General features: G+C 39.3%; 1 protein-coding gene across 1 annotated transcript in view; it reads right to left on the minus strand.

The window, feature by feature from the left end:
* The window catches only part of FAM184A (family with sequence similarity 184 member A), a 75,053-nt gene extending 51,616 nt beyond the window's left edge, over positions 1-23,437 (minus strand). Inside the window, exon 1 of the mRNA XM_066315311.1 lies at positions 23,120-23,437. Coding sequence (XP_066171408.1) covers positions 23,120-23,287 — 168 coding nt within the window. The 5' untranslated portion in view covers positions 23,288-23,437. The remainder of the gene's footprint in view (positions 1-23,119) is intronic.
* Positions 23,438-25,050: the final 1,613 nt, after the last annotated feature.

The raw sequence follows: 25,050 nt of genomic DNA on the forward strand, positions 1-25,050 counted from the left end.
CACGAGCTTTTTTAGCACAACTTCATAATACTAAGAATCATAAACTGCTTATTTGAATAATTCATATTTTTCCAGCTCTACTCTAACTGCACATAGCAATTCTTATCACATGACAGGGAAAAAAAAATCATGCTTTACTGAATTTTCAATCAGCATATCATTTCAGAGGGACAGACGGAATCATACTCTCTATAGGGATACTGAGATTCCCAGCTAACATTTTTATACAAAACAATAACATAATTAAAAAGAATCTACTGAAATACTGTGTGCATTGGTCTGAAGAACTACAACAGATTTAGTACCAATAACAGCCATAACCTTGGTTATACCAGTAATTATTGAATTGTTTAGTTATGTTCTATGTGGTAAGATGAAGCAAGATAGTCCCTGTGCTAGCTTTGGTATTTTGAGCTACATGAAATACAAACAACAATTCCTGCTCTACACTGCTTGTGGCTGAAAGATGAAAGTTTGGCTGAGAAATATTTTTTACCCCAAACGAGATGTTATGGTTTGGAAAGCTGACCAACTCTCGCATGGTCAGCTGTACTTTGGTCATCTGCTCCTGCCAGCAATTTAGTCAGGATAGAATGATGATTTTTTTAATTACAAATGTGTAATTCACCTTAATACTAGAATTGAGTGCAAATTATTTTGCAGGACAGAAAACCATAATCTATGACTCTATGAAAATATCCCAAAATATGTGCATGGCTCATTTTCTCTAATTTTACATCAAAACGAGAGCTGATACCTACAAGAAAAAACCATCACTACACATCTTACACAAACATCAATCTTATGACTCTGATAAACCTCCATTTCAGACTTATCTGTGGCTCCTGGGTCAGAGCACCATGTTCAGCCTTGTTCAGGTGAACTGTTGTGTTCCCAGTGCTCCCAGGGTGCTGCTGCCTAAACACCAGAGCCTCCAGAGGCAGGCCCAGATTTTGTCAGTGGCACCTGTCTGAGTGAACCACACAAGCACAGTGCCAACAAGAAATGCTTGTGCAGAACCTGCTAATGATTTATATGATGTGGACCAATGAGCCTGACCTACCCTTGATCTCTGTGAGTAGGTAAGAATTACTTACACGGAAAGCAGTAACATATACTGAGAAACAGTAAAAAGTGCAGCAGATTGCAAACAGAAAAGTTCAGTCTACAAAATCAGTAAAAACATTAAAAAAATGCAAGCATTATCATTAATTAATTTTATGTAGAAATGTTTCCTCTATGATAGTCCAAAACAATCTTTTCTTTTTTTGTCCAAAAGATATTGCAGTAATTTTCACCCTTTTCTTCCAGTTGACCAAATAATGCCAAAAAATGTGACATCCATCATATTTAAGCATTTAAAATGTATATATTGTGATCAATTTAAGACAAAATAAAACACCCAAGTTAATAGCCAGGAAATTTAAAATTTATATATTATTATCAATTTAAGACAAAAGAAAATACCCAAGTTAATAGCCAGGAAAAGTTTGTTTTACAGGACAAATTTCTTCTCCTTAGTACATTATAAGAACACAATGATACAGGAAAGTACTTCAAAGCTACTCAAAACGGTCTTTCATAAATGCTAACCACAATTACAGAGTACAGTCTTACAAATGTGTTATAACATACAAAAGTAGACAGACAGTTATAATATGTATACAAAAAAAAAATTCCAAACCTCAAAACCTATGTATACCCATCTTTCTTTTTTTTTTTTTTTTTTTAATTCCAATTTAAAAAAAAATCCATTTATTTAGAAAGATCTTTTGCTTCCTTATGGAAAATCTCACAAATAGAAGATGCTTTGTCAATCAAAGCATCTTGGTATTGCTGCTAACAAACAGAGAAACAAGCCTAGAACTATAGGCCAGGACTCCTTAAGACATCACAGAAAAGGTGGAAGGAAGACACTTGATCTTCAGTTATGTGGTTCATTGCAAGTCTTTGTAAATAGACAGGGCATTAGGGGCACAGTACAATGATCAGGGAAGGGACAAATATGGTCTGCATCTGTAAAAGGAGTGTCCCCTGACAATAGCATCTCCCTCCACAAAAGCTTGTCTAACTACACCAGTCTTCCTTTGAGGTAAAAGAGGACAAGAACTTTTTCCTAAAACACAAATTTTCACATTAAATTTATTATTAAAACATCCTTTATGCTATTCAACAGTATTCATGTGTTAGCTCAATTTATGCCAAAGTAAAATTCAGTATTTTATTCCTTTAGAAACCCTGAAGACAAATACTGGAATACTTTTACCATAAAACTAGCTTTCCAAAGCAATCTCTAATGACTTTTGTTTACAATTAGTCATTTAGAGAATGACTAACTTCATAATGATTAATTTCATAATGACTTTATAAAGCTCAACATAATTTTTAAGTATTGAGAATCAACAGATATCCACTATTACCTAGGGCTCAACCTCTGGATAAGAAGAAATTTTTCTTTTTCACACTTAATGACAGACACTTATACTTCATTTTTTGTAAAAGAGGCAAAGTCCAAGGCCATGCACTGCTCACCACCAACTACTCTGAGAACGTAACATAGGGAAAAAAATCAGGTTTTATTTTCAGCTTTCCTGATGTTTAATACTACACACAGTAGGTGCAACACCTCACTGGAGCTTTCTTAGGTAGGTATACACCTAGAGGGGCTTTCTCCATGCTCCAAAATACCTGCTCCTCAAGTACCTGTAATCTGATGTACTGATAATCCATTTCTACCTTCAGAACTGCCAAGTATACATCAGTATCACATTTAACTACTTGACTTGCAACCCTTCATGTGTTTTGTTCATTTGTGTATGGCTCACACTGAAATATTAACTCTTTTGAATTGTCTGAAAATCCTACTGGTTTAAAAGACCTGCTTGCATTTACAGCTCAACATGTTTAGATTTTATTACAGTGCCTGTACCTTAACAATTAACTGTCAGAAAAAGGCATGCCACAGTCCAGTTAATCATGGGGCAGGAGATGTGCTCACTCAAAGACGAGGTGCAGAGCATGCCTCGACACAGGGTCAGAGTGGTCAGCGTGGCCAAATAGGTCATTCATTCACTGGAGCCTTTCTCCTAGAGCTGTACCAGATAGCAAATGAGAGGCTTCTGGGAGCTCCTCAGGAGCTTTATGCTACCACAGCCTATCTTGGAAATATGCACTTTGGCCAGATCTAGGAACAGGGATAGCCGTCATCCATCAGGTAACACAAATCAAAATCATGGCTGCAGGCAAAGCTACAGCTACAGAGTACTCTTAATCAGATTCAACAAGAGGAACACATTACCTGCACCTCTTTTGATAGCCCAGCACACTGAGCAGCAACATGAGAATGGAATTCACAAGTTCAGAAGCCTGGCAGTCAAGAGTGGTTTAAACCTAAGGCTTCAGGGCCAGGACACAACAATATGAGATCCTACAAGTAATTTTAGCAATCAGTGGCAAAACAAGGAGGAGCTCACCCATGACAAGAGGTCAAGTGAGCAATCAGGCCATGTTGCTCCTTCTGCTTGAGCAGCTGAGTGCTTCCAAGACTGGGTCTCACCAGTGAAATACAACCGTAGGGGGACAAAAGGGGATTTGACAGAGGCATTGGCACATATGTGAGAGGGACAGAAAGAGATATTTGGGGGAAACCCCATTTCATTAAGTAGAGTAAGTACAATACTGGATATAGGGACCGATGACATCCTAATATGGTTAGCAGAAAATTTCTTTCTTTTCTTACATGGTTATTTTGGATGTGCTGCAGAAAAGGGAAAAGTGGGGGTTTTTCCTCATCACAACAAATTAAAATGGAACAAGGAATTTTATAACTGTACCCCATTTTCTGAGGAAGAGAAAGAACAGATACCTCTTACCAATATGTATCAAAGTAACATTTAAAAAACAAGAGGGAAAAGGAGGGAAAATATGGGTCACTTTGAAAAGGCATTTAAAAGACTCATGACATGACTAAGGTGTGACAGAGAGATAAAATGCTGCACCACCCAAATCAGGAGGAATTTCTCACTGAGAGAGTTGCCAAGAATGGGAAATGGGCTGCTCCAGGGAAGTGGTGGAGTCACTATCCCCAGAGGTGTTCAAGAAACAACTGGACATGACTCTTAGTGCTATGGTCTAGCTGATATGATGGTGTTTGGTCATAGGCTGAATTCAAATCTTGGACACCTTTCCCCACATTAATGACTTTATGCCTCTATGAAATATGATACAACCTTCAGAATATCTTCAGATGAGGCAAAAATTCAGGTCCAAAACAAGTAGTTGTGATGTCAAACAAACAAGAAACACCAATTAAATGGGAAGAGCTATATCAAGATAATATCATAGGACTACGAGAGATGGATTGGATATGCAGTGAGTAACACTAGACATCTCTAGTCAGTGGCCAAGATGGCCATTAAGGACTGCTGCAGATGGACAGCAAGTGGCCAGATTGAATTCAACTAATTTTCAGAAGTAGAACGCCTTGCTATCTGGTACAACTCTAGGAGAAAGGCTACAGTGAATGAATGACCTATTTGGCCATGCTGACCACTCTGACCCTGTGTCGAGGCATGCTCTGCACCTCGTCTTTGAGTGAGCACATCTCCTGCCCCATGATTAACTGGACTGTGGCATGCCTTTTTCTGACAGTTAATTGTTAAGGTACAGGCACTGTAATAAAATCTAAACATGTTGAGCTGTAAATGCAAGCAGGTCTTTTAAACCAGTAGGATTTTCAGACAATTCAAAAGAGTTAATATGTACAAGCCAGAACTGAAATAATTTTTCCAGGAGGAAAGAAGTAGACTTGAAGACCTTGACAGAAAGACAAGAAGCAGCTGGACAGAAGCAAAGTGCAACTCTTTACTATAAACCAAATTAGGGGAGACATCACCATTAGTGCTTTGGATGACCTGGCACTCAATCCCCCACTTGGCTACTACATGACATCTATTTTTGAGAGAAATGCTCAGCTGTTCTGCACTGGCATTGCTGTCTCTAATGGAGTTACATAAGTTTACAGGGTTCAGCAATCCAGTTGCGTACATTTATGTTGCTCTGTTCTCAATCAGAGCGATTTCTAAGCAATATATTTATTATATTTATTCCTTGTGTGACTGAAACGTTTAGTTTTGTTAGCTGCACATAAGTTTGCCTTCAGTGCCCAAGTGTAAAAGCAGCCTGCAGAATAAGTCAAAATAGAGTTCAATTTAAGTTTTAATCTCACTATGACATCCAAAGTATTTTCATGATGATAGGTTTCAAAGCAACACAAGGATATGTTGAAGAAAGACTGTTATGAAAGAGGGAATAATTGTTTAGAAACAGCTTCCAAACTTAGTCAGAATGGCAACAAGTTCTAGCATGAAACAGTTTAAACGTTTTGTAATGGCTCCTTGAAAATCAATCCTTTATTTTTAAATTTGACCAATACTTGTAAATCAAGTTGAACTTGATTTAACTTGGTACTAAATCTCAAACATGTTTAACAATGTTAACAAGGTGAGCTCTACTATACAAATATTATCAAAATACAACAGTTATTTACAATGCTTCTAAGATGAGTTCAGCATTATGACTTAAAAATTATTTTTTCATCCCAAATCATCAGCACTGCTTCAGAACTACATTACAGAGAAAACAGAGGTGCCATATTTCCATCTGCTTTAATCACCTGCTTGCCAAAGTAAGTTCATCCTTTCCCAATTTTTGTATTATCATCAAATTACATCCCAATGGTGAGTCAAGCCACAGTTAATGAAACTGGACTTTTTTCCAGACAATGTCATCCAGAAAGTTCTCTCACTCTGTGTATTTTTAGAAGGAAAATATACTTTTTAATTTACCAATTATTCCTTTTCTTAACAAAAAACAAAGTCATACTACTCCTTGAAAAAACATCCCTAGAAGAAAACCAGCCTTTTGGTGCAAAATATGAGATATGGCACTGAAGAAGTGGGTTGTCTTCAGTACAATCAAATGCCTTAAAGGATGACATTCACTGACACTGACGCAATCAGAGCCTAAAAGGATGAACAGAAGTTGAAAATTTCTGCAAAGTATATTTCAATAATAAATCCATCACACTTAGACAATCTCAATTTGGAGTGGAAAAAACCAATCATATAAAAGCAGTGAGATTAGTCAGCTGATTCCATTTATTGTCTGAAAGCAAAGCTTAAGTTTTTCTACTTTGTTCTAAAATCAATCCTTTTTTTGAAAACGTCACTATAAGTAATGTCTAACCCAGTCATAAACAATTTTATTGCTATAAATTATAATTTAACTCCCTTTTTTGCTATACTGGGCTAATACAATCACATCATCTGTACTTTCACTTACTGTTTTTTCATCAGAAAGAAACATTTAAGTCATGTAGTTCTGTACTTCACAGAACAAGTCATAACACTCAAAATAATCCAAATTCTAAAAAAATACTGTCCCATTTCCTTCTAAATCTATTTCCTCGCTTTATCATTCAAACTTGCTTTCAGTATAGTTCAAGACTAAAAACTTGCTCTCAAACCTTAATCTATTTCACTTTCAAATCTAACCATCTATTAACTTTCACCATCTGGAGTGTCATGGTTTTAAACAGTTAATTTTCACTATATGTTTATGATGAAAACATGTCTGGCCATTGCCTGGTTTTAGATTTTTCACTATGTGGCTTAGAAACACATAGTTTTTTAATAACTAAGGGTATGCAAGCTGAGTTGTCCTGCTTTTTAGGAAAACAATTTTTGTTTAAGTACCCACTAATACTGGGAACTGGCTTTAAATATTTAGAATGAAAAGGATTTGTTTTTTCTTTTATTTGGCAAGGGGGGAAGAAAGAAAAGCAAGGATGATACACACAGAACAACAACTGCAGAAATGTAAAGTAAAATGAAGCAGCTCCATTTCGAAATCCGCTCTAGAGGATATCCAAAGCAATATTTCTGAGTGCCATCACCTGAAAATGTCACAAGTACTTTTGGATAATTGTAAATGAAGTTGACACTGAAGAAGGATGATGATCTTTTTTTCTCTTAGTTTGCTCATAAACCTGAAAGCAAGGCATAGTCAGCATTATTATCACTCATACACACTGCTCATTCTTACTGAAGAGTCCTCAAGTGTTGAGCTGATGAAAGAATTAGCAAAAGGGTTTTCTGTATTCAGTTGTCCAAAAAAACCCAGCGGTACTGTCAGCCAGAGAAAGATCTTTCCAGTTTCCTTTTCCCCACCAAAACAAAGTTCATTTTTGCACTCTCTCTGCCTGCAAGTCTTTTCCTCTCAATGCCTGATCTATTTTGAGTTTAATTTCCTCAAGAATTTCTCCAGACTCTATGCAATTTGGGTATCTAGTGGTTCTTACAGCAGATGAGACCATGCAGATAAGAATACATCACTCAGCCGCTAATGGATCAAAGAAGAAATCTTCACCAGTGTGTTGAAAAGCAGACTGGAAAACAAATCCACTGCTTGCTCATAATTGATTTTCTACTTCCCAGACCTTTTTAAGGAAGGAAAGGCATGGAGCCTTCCAAGCAAGTACACAGTTATGCAGGAAAGACATTAAAAACATATACTGCAAGACTCCCAACACAGTACTTTTTATCTACAGCATCTTTGCACTTTCTAGAAGGTATTGGCTACAAAACACCTCTGGAATTTTTAATGCTAGGTTTCCAGAATAAATAAAGGAACCAGACTCATGGAATTTTTAATAACTGCAGAAGAATTTGAGCTACTTTCCCAGAAAGAAACTACTTTTAAGTAATTTCTGTTCCATTCCGCTGGAAAAAAAAATCTAGAATTTAACCAAAAAAATAAAATCCATGTTCATGCTAAGACTTATCACTAATTCCACTGTTGTTTTGGCCTATTAAAATTTAGATTATAGAAGCAAAATCATGAAGTAAGCAGAAAGCAGCACAGTCACCAGTTGAGATTCCAAGCTTATTTTCAAATCCAAGCCCAAGATGAATCTAGGACAAGTCTGTAGTGGCCTACTGGGATACTTTCCAGTAACCTACAGGTACCAATCATGCAATGGAAAAGAATTGTAATTCCTAGCTACATCTCAGTATTGGCACAATAATGACTATTGGTTTTGACATATGACACTCACAATTTACAGGTTTGACACAGTAGCTATTATAGAAACGCCATGTATAGAGAACCACAGAAAGACTGAGGTCAGAAGACCCATCTGGAGGTTAACTAGTCTAACGAAGACCCTGAGAAAAGCAGGGTCAGCTAGAACAAACTACGCTGGGCCACGCTCAGGTGGGTTTTGAATGTCTCCAAGGAAGATGACAAATCAACATATCTGGCTAGCCTGTGCCAGAATTTCACCATCCTCACAGTAAAAAAAAAAAAAAAAAAAAAAAATTGTTTTCTTATGTTTTTGTTTGCGCCTATTGCCTTATGTTTTCATGAGACACCACTAAGAATATGCCTGCTCACTCCTCTTTACTCCTCACCATCTGGTGTGCACACACATTCCTAAGATCCCCCTGAGCCTTCCCTTCTCCAGGCTAAACAGTCACAGCTCTCAGCCTCTCCCAGGATGACAGATGGTCCAGTCCTCTCAACATAGCAGCCTTTTGCTGGACTTGCTCCAATACATCCATGACTCTCTCATATGGGGGAGCCTTAGAACCAGACCCAGCACTCCAGGTGTGTTTCACCAGCACAGAGCAGAGGGGAGGGATCACCTCTTTTTAACTGCTGCGACACTCATTCCAGCGCAGTCCAGTGAGCCATTGACCTTCTTTGCCAAAGGCACACTGCTGGCCCACGTTCAACTCGTGTCTGTCAGGACCCCAGGGCCTTTACTGCCCAGCTCTTTCCAGCCAGTCGATTCTAACCACGTCCTTTCTGTGCTGCCCCAGATAGGCCTTTGCATGAGGCTCCTGTCGGCGCATTCCTCCAGCCTGTCCAGCTCTGAATAGCAGCACACCCATCTGTTTTATCAACCCCTTGTCCCACTTTTGTAATGGCTACCAACTTGCTGACTGTGCGTTCTGTCTCATCATCCAGGTTGTAACAAAAATGTTAAACAAACTGGCCTGTAGGGCACATCCCTAGAGACCAGCCCTCAACTGGGCTTCACACAACTAACTACAACACCAAATCCCGAGCTTCAGCCAGCTTTTAGTCTACTTTAATGTCTACTTGTCTAGCACATACTTGGAGAAAACTCACAGGCACATGACAAAGAACAGTGAAGATGTAACCAATTTTAAATTTACTTAAAAAACAGTCCTACCAAAAAAAAAATTTAATACATTTTTTCTCATAGTATCTAGTCAACCTACTTAAAGTAACTTAAGTTTTCTAAATCATTTAATAAAAGGTGAAAAAAATCTATACTTAAATAGGAAAATTGGAATATCTCCATCAGACCTACAAGATCTACAAGAAAATTGATGCTCTGATAAAAGCATACAAATATATTGCTTCATCCTAAAGCATCTCTTTTTTCTATCCATCCCATTAAATACTGTAAAAGGAGAATCCTGAACACTCAGTCCAACAGCTACACCTTCTGATTTTGGCTATCCAGTTGAATCCAAACTTCCATCAGTGAAATAATCTTCTGGAGAGCTACCCTAGTGAATGTTCTTAAAATCTTGTCTCATGCAATTGCAATAAAGGCTTCTACTATTGCTTCTGATTGGCAGCCGGAATACAAGGACCTTATTTTAAGAGTACTTATATTGTAAATGATTTGCCTTTTTTACAACACTTACTTTATTCCACATCAAATGGGAGACATTAACTCTTGTTCTTCAAGCAATTCAACATACAGAGTTCTCTAGGTAAGCCTGCTCAGAATTTTTTTACTTGCAACAGAAACTCCCCACACCCGACGGGTCAGTCAAATAAGAATCTTCATTGAGACCTCAAGTTTTGAGCATGATTAGCTATCCTAAGAAGAAAATCTGTGATAGCTAATATGACAAAGATGATTAAAGGAAAATCAGGAAGTCTTCTTTCTTCACTGTCTATTACTTCCTTTTTTGTTTTTAATTTAACAAATGAGAAAACAGTGGCAATCTTAAATCAAGGAATACATAAGAATCAAACAAGTAGATTGGAAAGAAAGAAAAAAAAAAAATCACTGAGCACTTGTGTGCAACTTCACATTAAATAATTAGCTCAAGGCCTCTGGTGGGTACAGGTCTGTATCACGCACCTGTCAGTTTATATATATTCAGTCCCTCATACAAACGTGCTTAGTTCTAACTAGTACTGCAAAAATCTTCCAATTTTTACACAGAAAAAGAGAAACAAAAATTAAGCTCATTTGGTGGCATGTTGCAAGATACACAGTTATTTAAGAGAAAAATTTAAGAATGATCTATGCAACTCATATACAAAGAACACACTGAGATATCATTCCAAGGCCCATTTTAAGACTATGTACAATGCAACTGTCAATACACCAGCTATAATTCAACACAAAAAAAATCATAACACAACTTGTTAAGAGACAGCATGGAACAATTTGGTTTTCGGACTTAGACATTTAACAGCCAACTGTAAATTTGCTTAGGTCTTCCAATAATTTTTAAAGTTGAATTTCAAATTAGCTAGCAAATACCATTTAAGCTTTGGTTTGCTGGTGGGTTTTTAACATCACTTTTACACAAGTCTCTTCAGCTACTGATTCACCACTGCTTGCATTACACAGTCAGGACAGGTTCTAATAAAGATGAAAGTTTTTGATATTTAGCGCTCTTCTGTTTCCAGCAGATCCTCTCCCTAATTTTAATCTATACTTCAAGAGAATTTCCATTGCTTTCTACCTATAGTTTAAGGGTTAAAGAGACTGAATACAATACAGCTTCCAAACCAAAATCTTTTCCATGAAAGTGTAAGGTTTGTTATGGTAAGTTCATTAATAATGAACAAGCTTGATGAATAAGAACAGAGCTATGCACATTTCAGAAATGTCTCCTTTTACAGATAAAATGCTAAAGATGTGCTTGTATTCATCAGCTTTGCACGGTTTTCATTAAGTTCACAGTATACTGCCTATATCTTGGGCAGTCTTCAATCACAGAACCAAACATAAAACACACTAGAATTCAATGCAGAGTATCCAGCTAATTAATGGTGTATCTCACTTCATTATTCATTCAACTGTAAACAACTATTTCCTCCTGTTACGGCTCACTTGGAATGCACCACAAATCAATACCCTTGTGCTGGGATAGGTGTAGCAGTACCAACACCAAATCAAAACCCCTTTTCAGTTCTGGCAACCTCTATGAGGTTATGCCAGAAGAAAGCATTACAAATGTGTAGCATAGTAGCTTCAGGCAATTTTCCAAGATAGTTAAACCTTGAGAAACATACTGAAGAAAAAAAGAATAAAAATAAAAAAAAAAGATTTAGTGACAGATGTACAAATTCCCCAATCTGCTTCCCTTTGAGAAAGAATCCCATTTACCCTCTAATCACCTTTCTAGCCTATAGCTGACACATCTGCTATATGACTAGACCTTAAATTGCTGCAAGGAAAACAGGATACACCAAGGGGCTATTCTCAAGTTGTGTTTGTCTCAGAGCTGCATCTCCTTTCAGATTTATTTCTTGAGTATTTGCAGATCTGATTTTAACCTTTCAGGTATAGAGATCTCTAGAGATCCTCATTCTACAAAATTATTCCACATACAAACAAATTAATTTTCTCTAAGCAGAGTAATATTAAGTTCAGAACGTCCCAAAACAACTACTAACACCTAAGTGAAGGAAAAGGGTGAAAATGGTACTCATCTTACAAGCCTGGATAACTGTTTCTGATTAAGCACCTAAGTAAGGGGTTTTAAGTAGTAAATTGTTGTAAGAGACAATTTCCTCTTATTTTGAGGACTTGTGAACCTAAGATTTATTGGGCAGCATCCAGAAATAAAAGACATATCTTAAGTGAATTTTATGACAAGACAATCGCATTTCCAGCTTCTTAAGACCCTTAAAAGCTAAAAATGCAGTTACTTCAGAACACAATAAAACAAAAAATTAATCCATTTTTTGTTTATTCTCTAAGTGAGCTTTCAAAAATCAAACATAAACCCCTTTTTCAGTATCTTAACAAAATTAAGGAAATGCTGCTGTTCATCCAAATACCCTCAAACATTTATAAATGTTATAATTTCCACTTCTTTGTCCTTTTTTTTTTTTTTAGTTCTGCCAGGTTTCTGGAAAGACACTACAAAACAGCATGGCATACACTTTCAGAGAAATAATTCACTGCACTTACCTCCACAGAGTTCAGCAGAATCAATGTTATAGCTCGCCACACCGACTACATAAAACATTTGGGAAACTGTAGTTATATAAGCAATGAGATCTTGCCAGTAGGGAAATGTACTGGTTTGCATAAACCAAGTCAAACTTGGCTAATGTTGACACCAGTGCCAGTGAGGGTAAGACGTGGAGGCAGCCCCACAGTTGGTACCACGGAGAGCTGTGGCTGCCGCCTGCCCCTGCAGCCAAGGGGCAACACGGGGAAAGAGAAAAATCCAGCACAGCCCCAACACTGCCCACAGGCGAAGTGTCTGACAAGGCTCCTCTGCCCAACAGGAGAGCCCCACACGTCTCCCAAGGAAAAGCACACACAGCCTCACACTTCGCTAAATATTTATAGATTGTGTTCTTTGATAAAATTAGTTCTTGTAGGTAAACTTAAGATCACTCTCAATTCTCTGACAAAGCGACTGGGTTTTTGCGCTTCCAAGAGCACAGAATTTTCTTCATTTCCTTCTAAAGCTTTAAAAAATTCTCCTTTTTCTTATAAGAATTCCTTTTCTATCCGTGAGAACCGAGAGGGCTCAAGATTAGTAGTGAACATAGAGCTGAATACAGCTTGTGAGCCAGGAATTTAATTAAGGGCCCAACTTTATCAAAATTTCATACAGGCCCCATACAGAAGCTAGAGTTTATGAGCAATTTTTTTACATCCTAGAGTGAGAAGACATGTTACTTCTGTTGACAATTTTACCAGGCTAACAGTTTTTTGAAAGCAGAAAATTTAAATTCCCTCAGCAGCAGGGGAGCATAGATGTGTAAGGAAAAAAAAAACCCCACAAAACACCCTCCAAAACCCAACAAAAACAAAACAACAAAAGAACAGACAAAAAAGTGAACCACAACAATACTCCAACCCAAAACATTAAAAAATTTCCATTAGAGGAAAATAGTCTATTATACCAACAGCTTTTTTTAAAAAAAAACCAAACCAAACCAAACCAAAAAACTCCAGCAATAAACAACACCCATCACCCTCCCAACAATTAGGTATTCGAAATCTAATTTATTCTAGAGTATCAGCTCCAGCTATGGAAAACACCACAAACCAAGAGAGGGTAAACTTGCTTCAGGCTCCTCCTCACTTGTTCAGAACGTACCTCCTAAAGCAGTGTCTGCCCAAAGTGACAAGAATTATGACCTCATGCATTAGATAATTAGAGGCAAGACAGAATATACCTAATACACCAAACTGCCATATATATATATCTTTTCAATCTCCAGTGTGGACCATTCTCAAGGTGTGAAACAGAGCATGGAAATGAAGGAACACAAAAATCACAAGAATAGAAAGAATGGCCACAGAACACTTCCAGGTCAGCTCAAAGAATATGTAAACTGAGCTCTGTGTCAAAATCCAGCCTCAGCATAAAGCAAATGGACAAATCCTTTTAAAAGGAAAAAAAGAGAAGGGGGATTGGGGAAAGTACTAGTTGAATTTTACGGCATATAACTCTGAGTTAACACTAATGTTAGTCAATACATGGAAAGCTAGTGAACAACACAGACAAAATAATGGATCCAAAATTTCAAATAAATTTCTACCATTCTGTATCACAACACATAAGAGTATTTTCTTCAATTTTCTTCTATGTTGACAAGACGGGTAATGTTGAGAAGAAAGACATGCATAGATTTTCAAGGTGTTTTGCATTTTGATATATATAAACATACAACTGATTATTTATTACAACTAGCAAACTATCTATTAAGTTTATGAAACCTACACTTACAATTACACAAAGCAGTTAAATAAAAAGTCAAGTCCTTTTCCCTAATCCTTATTAAAGAAATAATTTTCCATTATTGTCATTTGTTGAAGTTTAAAAGGACAAAGACAGCCACAGAACATTACTGCGATACATTTTAGTACAACCTATCCAAACACATCAGCATCCATACTGCAAAATACTAGATCTGAGAAGGCAGTGTCAGACACCCTCTACTAAAAGTTAGAGCTGTCAGTCACACTGCGAGAAAAACACTGCCCAAATAAAAATCTTTGGATGATGGCACACCTGTTTTCTGAACACATTAAAATTCAGGTTTCTAAAAATTAAATTTTAGGAAACTGGCTGAAAAGATTACTTTAATCTCATAAAAATAGAAAACTAGTACTTCTCATATTCACCTCATACTATTTCTTGCAGCTAAAAGGTTGTTTTACATTTAATGGCAGCATCTTTAAGAAGGACTTCATGAACTTTTTAACATTAGCTATTTTTAAAAGCTGTCATTTTGATCCTAGTCAAGTGACAACCTCAGCAAAAGGTTCTTCTTCCTCCTCCTGCCTTCTAGATTCAGTAAGAAGAGCCTGGCTGAGGAAACAGAACCAGGTAGTATGCATTAAGTAGGACAAGATGGTGAATGGCTTTAGACTGTTTTGTTTCTTCTGGTTATTTTTGGAACACAATGCCTTTGGTTACTGGTATGACATCAGTCATTAGAAGAATACACAGATGCCTGGCTTACTACTGCCAAACTTGTATCAGCCAAGAGACATATACATCTGATTTCATAATGTTATGTTGGGATTTGCTGGGTTTATTTAGCAGCAAGCCTGCAAATATTCAGAAAAAGTTAGTGACTATTTTAAGGTAATGCCCTTCTCCTCTGTACAGTTCAAAGGAGAATGACGCTTCAATGGAGAACTGGAAGGCTGAAAGACTGTAGTGTCAGTGACAAAATTACTGGTTTTATTAAAGCCAAAGCCTGAGTTCAGAGAATGAGATATTGAAATAATTTAAGTGCTTAGAAGCTACTCAGGGCTAAGAAGTTCCTGTACCAAAACAGTGACTTACGATAAATACATTTCTATGCATGTATTAGATGCAGTATACATCTAATTGTACTACTAGACATTAAAAAATAAAGTATATGTAACCAAGAGATTGCATGACAATATAGAAATATCCAAACACGTAAAGCAATGCTGTTGCCAAATATAATTTTACTGTGCTTGAAAAAAACACAAGCCCACAATGTTTAATATTAAATTGCCATTTGACTTCTTCTAAAGAAGTTCTAAATCTGTCAATTTAAAATGAATTCTTTGCACATTCATGATGATTCAAATACCACCAACAAAAAAGCTACACAAAAAAAAACCCCACCAAAATACCCACCAGACTGTCTCCTGCTGATACATTTTTTTAAGACTTGTCAAATCAAAATTCCTTACAGGATTGAGTACTTCAGAGTGCTATGCCCATACTAATTTACAAGGGTATGAAGTAATTAATCTATAAATATCTTGTACAGTTACGGAGTTCAAATACTGATTTCCTTTTACAAATATACATAAAAAGACTCTCCAGTTTAAAACTTTTACATCTGAAGGAAGGCATTCCAGTATTATGTTCTTAACTATAAACTGGCACTTCCATCTAAAAAGAAAATTGCAAAAGCCTTCTTTCATAATGCAGTACTTAGCTGAAAACAGTAACAACAAAACCCAAAATCAAAATATATTCAAAATATTTCCTAGATTTTTATAAGGTTTATATTGTCCTATATAAAAAGCAGCTAAACGTTGGCAGATTTTAAAATTCATGGGTGTTGCAATATCAGGTTTCATTTATGTTTTGAATATCCTTGCTACAGTTTTTAAATGTCGATTTTTAAATGTTGTTAACATTAAAGTTTGTAGTAAAATCCATGTCTTTCCAGTTTTTATTTAAATATCCTTGAAGTGTTGATGTATTGGATTTAACAGCTGAAGTACAGACCAGAGCAACAGCATCTCACAGTCATCCAACTCCTTGTAACTCCATATCATTTAATTTTAGCAGTGAATAATAAACAAGAGGATGCATAGAATCTTCAGAGTCATTAGGTTGGAAAAGATCCTTAAGATCATCAAGTCCAACTGTAAACCTAACACTTGCAAGTCCACACAAAACTATGTCCCCAGCTGCCATGTCATGTTATTTATCCTCTCTCCCAATTTATTTATTTATCTCTTCACCTTATTATTCTTTTGGATATTCTTAAAATAAGGAGGAAAAAAAAACCCAAACCAAAATAATCTCTGAGAAGCTGATATATGCACAAGCATATTGAAGAGGCATTTTAAACTAGTAACATATGTGAATGTGTGATCAGACAGTTTTTCAACATCATCATACTTTCAACTACACACATATATAGGAAATATCTTTAGAACAGTAAGTTATCAGTGGCCCCAGAAGAACTTTGAGTTACCAGTCAACCATTAGAACTATGTGGGTGGAGAGCAAAGGAATTCATTTGAGTATATTCCTTTTTTATATTAAAAATATTTCATTCTTGTCCTCCTTCTTTCTTCTTGATGCCCTGTGATAAAAGACTGTAAAGTCATTGACCTAATTCACACATCACAAACAGTGAGCTCTAAAATACACCCCTATCAAGTCAACATAGAACCCCTGCAGTCTCATCTTACAGGTTTGCAATGATAATGAAGGGAAGAACCATTTGAGAGCTATCTGATCCTTATTAACCACCAAATGCCATCCTTTTTTTGTACTACAAAACATGGAAGGTAAGAAAGACCTCTTCAGGTCTAAATTAGAAGCCACAGCTGCTTTAAAGCAATTTATAGTGCATCAATTAGGAAGTATTCAGCTAAAGACAGTAACAGACAATTTTACTGAAGTTCTGAAGAAGATACTGAGAGCCTGAAAGCTCTACTTACTTCTTCTGAACTATACCAGATGGTCTTAATGACATTTTTACCCAGTTCCATCTTTCTCCTTATACTATCATGAGCACAGAAAACTTCTCTTCCGTGAATACCCCTTCTTAAAACCGTAATTACTGCAGAATAAGAACACAGTTGGAATACCACATGGAAAGAGTCTGACAGGGAAGACAGAGAGGCTACACTAGCATAATTTTAAAAAGAAAAATCTTAAGATAGTTAAGCACAATATTTCTGGAGCAAGTTTCTCTTTTCCTACCTAAGACATCTCTCTCTTCTTAGAGGACTTACTTCAGCTATCTTTGGAATAATTAACAGAAAACAAAGTTAAATATCTCCAGAGAAATGTAAATTAATGGAATTTCTAATATTTCATTTTCAGATCTTTTAGTCCTTGCTACTATTTTTAATGTAGTAACACAATATTTATTCACACACTACCAGTCAGAATAATACGGAAAATACTGACATTGCAATATGTACTTAAATCGCACCCGCCTCAAAATTTCAGTTCTTTTCATGCAATCCTAGAACTGTTACAAATACTGGCCTACTGCCAGTGTTAACACACTTTGGAGAGATGACATAAGGCTGCTTAAAAACCTAAATCCCAAGTTTTTACAAAACTGTTAATGGCATCAACTACAACATGATGACAGCTAACATCAAAACAGTTCTACAGGGATTTTTACATTCTCATGTCTTCTCTGGTTTTAAGGGCTCTTTTTTTTAAAGTTTTCTCATAATTTTATGCAAAATGAACCTTCTGCAAGGAGTTTAGCTGCTTTGTTTCCTGAGGCAGAATACTTCCAAATAAAAACTGACCAGGTTTCACTGGAAACATTTTGTTAAAAATCATTTATATAAGTTAAACCTTACAGCCCTTACTTCCATAAAACTGGATTCTGTGATTGCTGAGGAGGACCTTTAACCATCTCAAAAAAAAAAAAAGTAAATACAATAAAAAACATCAGCATTTGAATTAAAGATCATAAAATTTGCTTTTCAGTCTTCAAAATAAATTTACTATCTACACCCCCTAGAAACTGACTGGATTAACAACAACATTAATGTCTATTGTCTAAGTACTTCTCTCTAACACAGGTCGACAGAAGGAAAATCAAAGATCTTGTTTCCCAAATTCAGTCAAGAAGCTGTTGGAAAAACTGAGAAGAGAAGTCAGGTCTCAGGAGTCTTGGATTCTAGTTTCTTGTTTACTCTTGTTTACGGATGATGTGTCCTGGTTAACTTGGTTACCGCACTGAGTCTTCTGGAACCTTCCCAGAACTGAACAATCAATCTCTAAGTATGTACCAAGAAAAAACTTTAGTGTTTTATACAGTTTCTTGTTATTAAATAGCCAAAAAATGCTAACTGTAGGGTAGAGATTATCTTCAGGGCACTCATAGACTCTGCTTCCAGAATCATACAATAGTTGGGGTTGGAAAGGACTCTAAAGGTCAGCCAATTCCAACTCCTCTGCCACAGGTAGGGACATTTCCACAACACCAGTTTGTTCAAAATCCCATCCAGCCTGGCCTTGAATATTTCCAGGGATGGGGCATCCACAGCTTCTCTGTTCTAGTGCCTCATCACCCTCTCAGAAAAGAACTTCTTCGTAACACCTAACCTAAATCTATCCTCTTTCAGTTTAAAGCAACCCCCCCTTGCCTTATCACTACAGGACCTTATCAAAAGTCCCTCTCCAGCTCTCTTACAGGCTCCCTTTAGGTATTGGACGGCTGCTCTGACATCTCCCTGCAGCCTTCCCTTCTCCAGGCTGAACAAGCCCAGCTCTCTCAGCCTGCCTTCATAGGAGAGGTGCTCCAGCCCTCTGTGGCCTCTGGACTCACTCCACAGCCCTCTGATCATCCTCTGAGCCCTTCTCTGGACTTGCTCCAGCAGGTCCATGTCTTTTAAGCGCTGGGGACCCCAGAGCTGAACACAGCACCCAGGTGGGTTCTCAGGAGAATAAAACACAAGGAGAGAATCAGTTCCCTTGATCTGTTGGTCACATTCCCTTGACGCAGCCCAGGACACTGGGCTGGTTTTCTGGGCTGCCAGAGCACGTTGCCAGGTTATATTTTCTCATCAATCAATACTACCAGGTGTTTCTTTCTCATCAGAGCTGCTCTGATGAGAGTTAATGTAAAATTTCTGCAACAAGTATCGTACAACCAAACCAATACTGAAGATTGTCATTTTATAGCCCCAGGACAAATCATGCAGCTATTCTGTAGATGTCAAAGATTTATGTTGATGTCACTAAAGTTGCACAGTAGACTTTACATACACACTCAGGATATGAATTTCTCAATCACAAATGCTCAAGTTACAAACTACATCACAAAGAAAGAAAGAGGAAACAAAACAAACCACCCCACCAAACCCAAAATGAGAAACAGGCCACCTGAATTTTTGTGGAGAATCATGAAAACTAATGCCATTCTCTCCCATTGTTGTAAGCATGGCAGCACCTTGCTTTTTGTTTCTAAACCAGTTGTCTTATGCAAACTAATTAAATATATATGTATATTTTCATCTGCAGCAGGCATAATACAACACTGCATTAGCACTCCAGCATGCAGTAGTACAAACACATATATACAATCTCATAATCGCAGTTTATTTCTTGTTGGCTTTAATCTTTGTGTCAGATGCTACTTTATCCCAAACCGGTACACAGATCTTCCGAAATGCCTGAGAATAAGGAGCTTATACTGAAGAGGAAGACCTAAAAATTGCTTCAGTTACAATCTACTGCAGTCTATGAGCATGACATGAAGTATCATCTTGGTTTTTTCAGACCTCCATTTCTAACCACTTGTTTTACCTTCTCCTGTGAATTAAGCATAATAAAGTCAAATCAAGTAAGTCTTTCTCTCCCAACAAAAAGTAAAAATATAGTTAATGCATCAGAAGTGTTTTACTTAGTGAAATGGATTCATACCTTATTTTGCCTCACTGTGAATTACTGATTAAATCTGGTTATTAAACAAATTTCACCTTTTACTTTGTGTTCCTGTATTGTTTTGACTAAAACATCAGATTCCCTTTAAGTAATGCAAAAACATAACTGAGGAATCCTAATTTTGGAATTTTACATTTAATTCATGAGTGATTCTGATCTTCTGTGGGGAAAGCATTTTCTCCTGCTCCTACTCACAGCTCATAATACAAACTGTACAAGGATAGGCAAAACTAAACTGTGGAGTTGCATTTCTTTTGCCAGAACACAGAAGCTGTCTGGGTAACTTAACTATGTGCACTCCTTGAACAATGAGTATTTAGGTTTTCTTTTACCACACTATATTGGTGGATTTGTTTTAACCTGGTAAAGTGCCTTCTGCTTTAAATCCACAGGGGGAATTATTATATTATCAAGACACTCTCAGAGAAGAGTTAGAACAAAAATTAAATAAATGGGTAAAACAGTTGAAAGATGTGCAAGAAGTATCTTCTATATTAGACATTATGAACTTGAGAAGCACAATTAAGAAGTGGCACTCCTAACAATGAATTCCTAGATTACTGAAGTGGAATTTTATGCACATATGCTGGTAAGCATTTGACAAACCTAGAACAGCAGAATTTGGCCAAAAGACTTTAACAGAAATATCCTAAAATCTTTTTTTGCGACACCTTATTTCAAAGATTCTTCTGCAAAGTGAGGCTAATTCTTCTCTGACAGTTAAGTATCACTTAGGGAAATTAAGTTTATTATGTTCATATTTTTTCCCTGTAGCTTGAATCCTTTCCCAAGGATTAATTTCTGCAGTCAGCTATCAAATCAGGCTTCAGATCCTAGAGCAGATTAGAAAGTTTAGATCACACTTTACCCAGAAGTTCCTATAATTCTATTAAGCCTCCCTTCCTGAAGGGTCACGTAGGTCAACAGAAATGTAGAACCGAGCACTCTAGCTACAAAACTGTCAAAACCTGCACCTCTACCTTAATGACATTCATCTTATACAGTACCTTTAATATTAATCCTAATCTTTAAAGTCTTAATTTTATTGTTGCAATAGGTGCAAGGGAAGTATTTTTATATACACCTTAGTTTACATTTCAAAATACTATTATTCACTCCAGACCTTCACTCAATAGAAAGATCAGCTGATTTCCCAAGCTTTCTCCCTAAAACTTGAAAACAGAACACAACATACAAACTAAAACACTGCCAGAATTTGCAAGTCACTGGGAAACATACAAGACTCCAGCCCTGCAAAAGCCTAATTCACTTGTAAACTCCTTGTATAAGCACACAGTTTGCAATTACATGAAACACACAGCAGAAAACAACTCACAGGTTTTATTTACACTGAAGGTGTAATCTTTAATCCGAAAGGTGTAAAACTTTAATCTGAAGTCTTTGTCAGGACAGATTTTCATACAATATATAGAATCTTAGATGATCTCTACTGTGAATCATTAAAACAAAAAGAAAAAGGTGTTTACTTTCACTCTCTTTCTATTTTCCCACACAGGAGTTCAAAATATTTCAGCACCATGCATTTAAATTCATAATTAACTCACATCCACCTCAAGATATCTGATGCATAATAAGTGAGAGTGCACAGGGCACATGCCCAGTGATGTGGAACTCATGGGCAATACACAAATGACTTCACATCACAAGTGGAACACTGTTTCTGAAATAAACTAGAAACTGCTGGGTAATTTCCTAGAGAAACTAAGGGGAATCTATCAAAGGCACACACAAAGATATAAACTCTTCTTTGAAAGAAGAATTGCATGTATTACTTTACATATACACCTAGGCCTTAAGGTAAGCCTATAACACATTTAGGGTCTCCAGGTGCTTTTCACACCTTTTAGAGAGCACACAGCTATACTAATATCTTTAATATTTTACTTAATTATTTGTATGCACATGGAGCAAAACCAAGGGGACTCTTCAGCTTATTTTAATTCAACTTTTCTCTTTATGCAATTAAGAGTTCCACTGATGTTAACATCAAAAGAAACTGGACTTTGAACTCAAGGACAAGGAACCCCTCAGTTATCAGCTTTCCAACACATTAAGGTGCACAGTGTGCCACAATAAATACTATTTTTAACTGGTCAATGGTTCATCAACTGTACATAAATGTGAGCTGTCTCCACTGTGAGACTGCCAGCAGTCTTCATTCTCGTCACTTAGTTCCAACGAAATGTCACCTTCATCCATTTTAGCATGTATGTTAAGAACACTGGCAGTCCCCACAGTGCTTTAAAATTACCTTTAAACGTTTTCGCTATTAAATTCCTGACAAAATTTACTTTTTCTGCTTTCTCTTTAATTAAGAGAATCTGCCTCTCATTTCCTAAATAATGTCATTTGCCTACAGCTTGAGCATCACACAAGAGAGATTACAGCACCAAAGCATTGTTTGAGTTATTCTAACTAAATCACGGCTACAGTCACATCTGAAACACTGGGCCTACCTGCCTTAGCAAAAGGCTTTAAAAACACCTCCTCGCTTGACTCCGACCTCTCACAAAGATACAATGTATTCTCTAGGCTGGGGATGACATAATGAAAACTGTTCAATCAGCAGTAGCAGACCAGAAATTTTCTCACACTTCACCCTCACCATCTAAGGCATTTAAGCTATTACCAGACACCTTAAATAAAAGCACTTCAGCAAAGGGAAGGCAAGCATCACTTGAATTTCTCCATTTAACGAGACTCGGAGAAGGGCTTATAACAGCGCTAGAAGAGACAATTTCCACAGAATAACTAACCAGTACGAGCCCAGCAGTCAGGGATCCGCTGCCGCACACCGGGATACCTGGCTGTCCAGGCGGGATTCGGACAGGCGAACGGGGGCCGGTACTGCGGCACCTCCCGTGCGCGGCTCCTCCGCGGCTCCCGCCGGAGCTCTCCCCGCGGGACCACGGCGCGCTGCTGCCCGCGGCCACCGGGGGATGCTCCCGGGGACCGAGGGCGCTCCAGGCTCGGCCTCCGGGGTACAAATCCGGCCGCATGCCACCCGGATTTGCCATCAGCCCCGACAGGCTGCCCCTCTCCAGGCCCATCGCTGCCCGCATGAGGGCAAGGAGCGAAGAGAACCGAAGCGGAGGAGGAAGGCACCCGAGGCGGCTAAGGACCCGGCGCGCCTCCCTCACCTTCGTCAGCTGGGCGATCTTCTTGCTCATTTTGAAGTGCAGGTCCGCGCTGTGCTCGGCGCTCAGCCCCGCCTGAGCCGAGCCCGAGCCGAGTTTTCCCGCGCCGGCCGCGGAGCCGCCGCCGTAGCCGTGCTGCGGCTGCTGCCAGCCCATGCCCGGGGTCGCCATCTTCACCGCCCGGCTCCCGCCGCCGCTCGGGCTCCGCCGCCGCCTGCCTTACCGGGGACCGAGCCCGGAGCCCCGGCCGCGACCCGCTGCCCGAGGCGGCTCCTCCCGCCCCGGGCGCTTCCCTCGGCCGCCGCCCCCACCGGGCTGCGGGGTCAAAGCTCTCGGGGACTGTGCGAGAAGGGGCGCCAGCCTTTCCTCCCCTCTCCTCTCCTGGCCGCGCCGCCCCTCCGTCCGTCCCCGGGCGGGGGAGGCCGGTCGGCTGGGCCGCGGGCGCGGTTGCCGGGGCCGCCGCCGCGCTGTTTACGCCGCGCGGCCTCGCGTCACTCGCCGGCCCCGCCCGCGCGCTCCGCGGCCGCGCGCGCCGCCCAGCGAGCGGGGCGCGCGCCGGGCTCCCCCTTCCCGCCACACATCCCGGGAACCGGGAGCCGGGAGCCGGCTCTCCTGCGGGAGAGAGCCCGGGCACGGCGGGGGCCGGGAACGGCGGGGGCGAGGGTCGCCGTTCCGACAGCGCTCCTCGTCCGCGGCAGGCCTCGGGCCGCGCGCGCCCAACTCCTCGTGGGAAGCCCTGAGGCGTGTGTGGCGGGGAATGCCTAGGGCAGGGCACCGCGGTGCGGGGGCTGCGAGTGCATGGAGCTCGTCCCCGGGTTCGTGCCGGTGTGGGCGGAGGACGTGCCGTCCTCTCGCAGCAGGAGGTGGCAGGGGCAAGGAGCCGCTCGGAATTGGAGCAGGTTAGCTCGGGTTATGAGGGGAGTTAGGGGCTGGCCTCTTCTCCCAGGCAGTTAGCGACAGGGCGAGAGGATAGAGTCTTGAGCTGCTCCCGAGGAGGTTTAGGATGGACATTAGGAGGAATTTCTTCACCAAAAGGGTGGTAGATGTTGGAATGGACTGTCCAGAGAGGTGAGGGAGTCGCCGTCCCTGGCGGTGGTAAAGAAAAGACTGGACGTGGCGCTGAGAGCCACGGTCGGGTTGGCAGGCTGGTGTTCTCTCACAGCTTGGACCGATGATCTCAAAGGTCTGTTCCAACTAAACTGATGAAACGCTCACGAGTGCCGGGGTGACCCGTGAGTGTGGAGGCATGCAGCTGAGCGGGCCGGTCTCTCCTGGGTGGCAGACACCGCTTCCGCAGCGCGCAGCCGGCGGGCTGATGGCCATGGAACAAGGGTCCCCGCCAGAGGGGATTCACAGCTGCGTTTAGCGCGGCCTTTACGGGGGGTTTGACTGCTCCCTTTTTCAGTTCCCGTCCAGTGCAACTCCTGAGAGCTGCCACCCTCTTTAAGAATTTAGCATCTCTTTGCTAGGCTCTGGCCTTGTGAGAATATATGTATTAATGTGGTTGGACACATCTGATTCCCAGATTAACGGCCTCTGCACTCTTCCTTTACAGAGTCCTTGGTACTCTCTGTTGAGTGGTTTATCTTTTTACTGCTTTTTTTCCTGCACTAAAAATCTCTTCTTTGCCTGCATTCTTTCTAGGCAGGCAGAGGTATCAAAGAGGCAAACAACAAACATGAACAGCTAAGTCTGTGATTTTCAGCAGGGTTATGGTTATTCTAAGCATCACTTAGAATTTGCAAATCATGGAAGTAGGTAGAATAGTAAAGTATAAGAGATCCGTATTACAGAGCAATGTGCCTCACTTGCTGATAGAGATTTGTGTTTATATTGTATGATAAATAACCAACTAGACCTGAACTGCCAGTACAAACCTGAGGGCGTGAGGTAAATTAGGTTCTCTGATGCATAAACTGGTCACTGTCCAGAAG

Source organism: Sylvia atricapilla, chromosome 3 (assembly GCF_009819655.1).
Source record: "Sylvia atricapilla isolate bSylAtr1 chromosome 3, bSylAtr1.pri, whole genome shotgun sequence".
NCBI lineage: Eukaryota > Metazoa > Chordata > Aves > Passeriformes > Sylviidae > Sylvia > Sylvia atricapilla.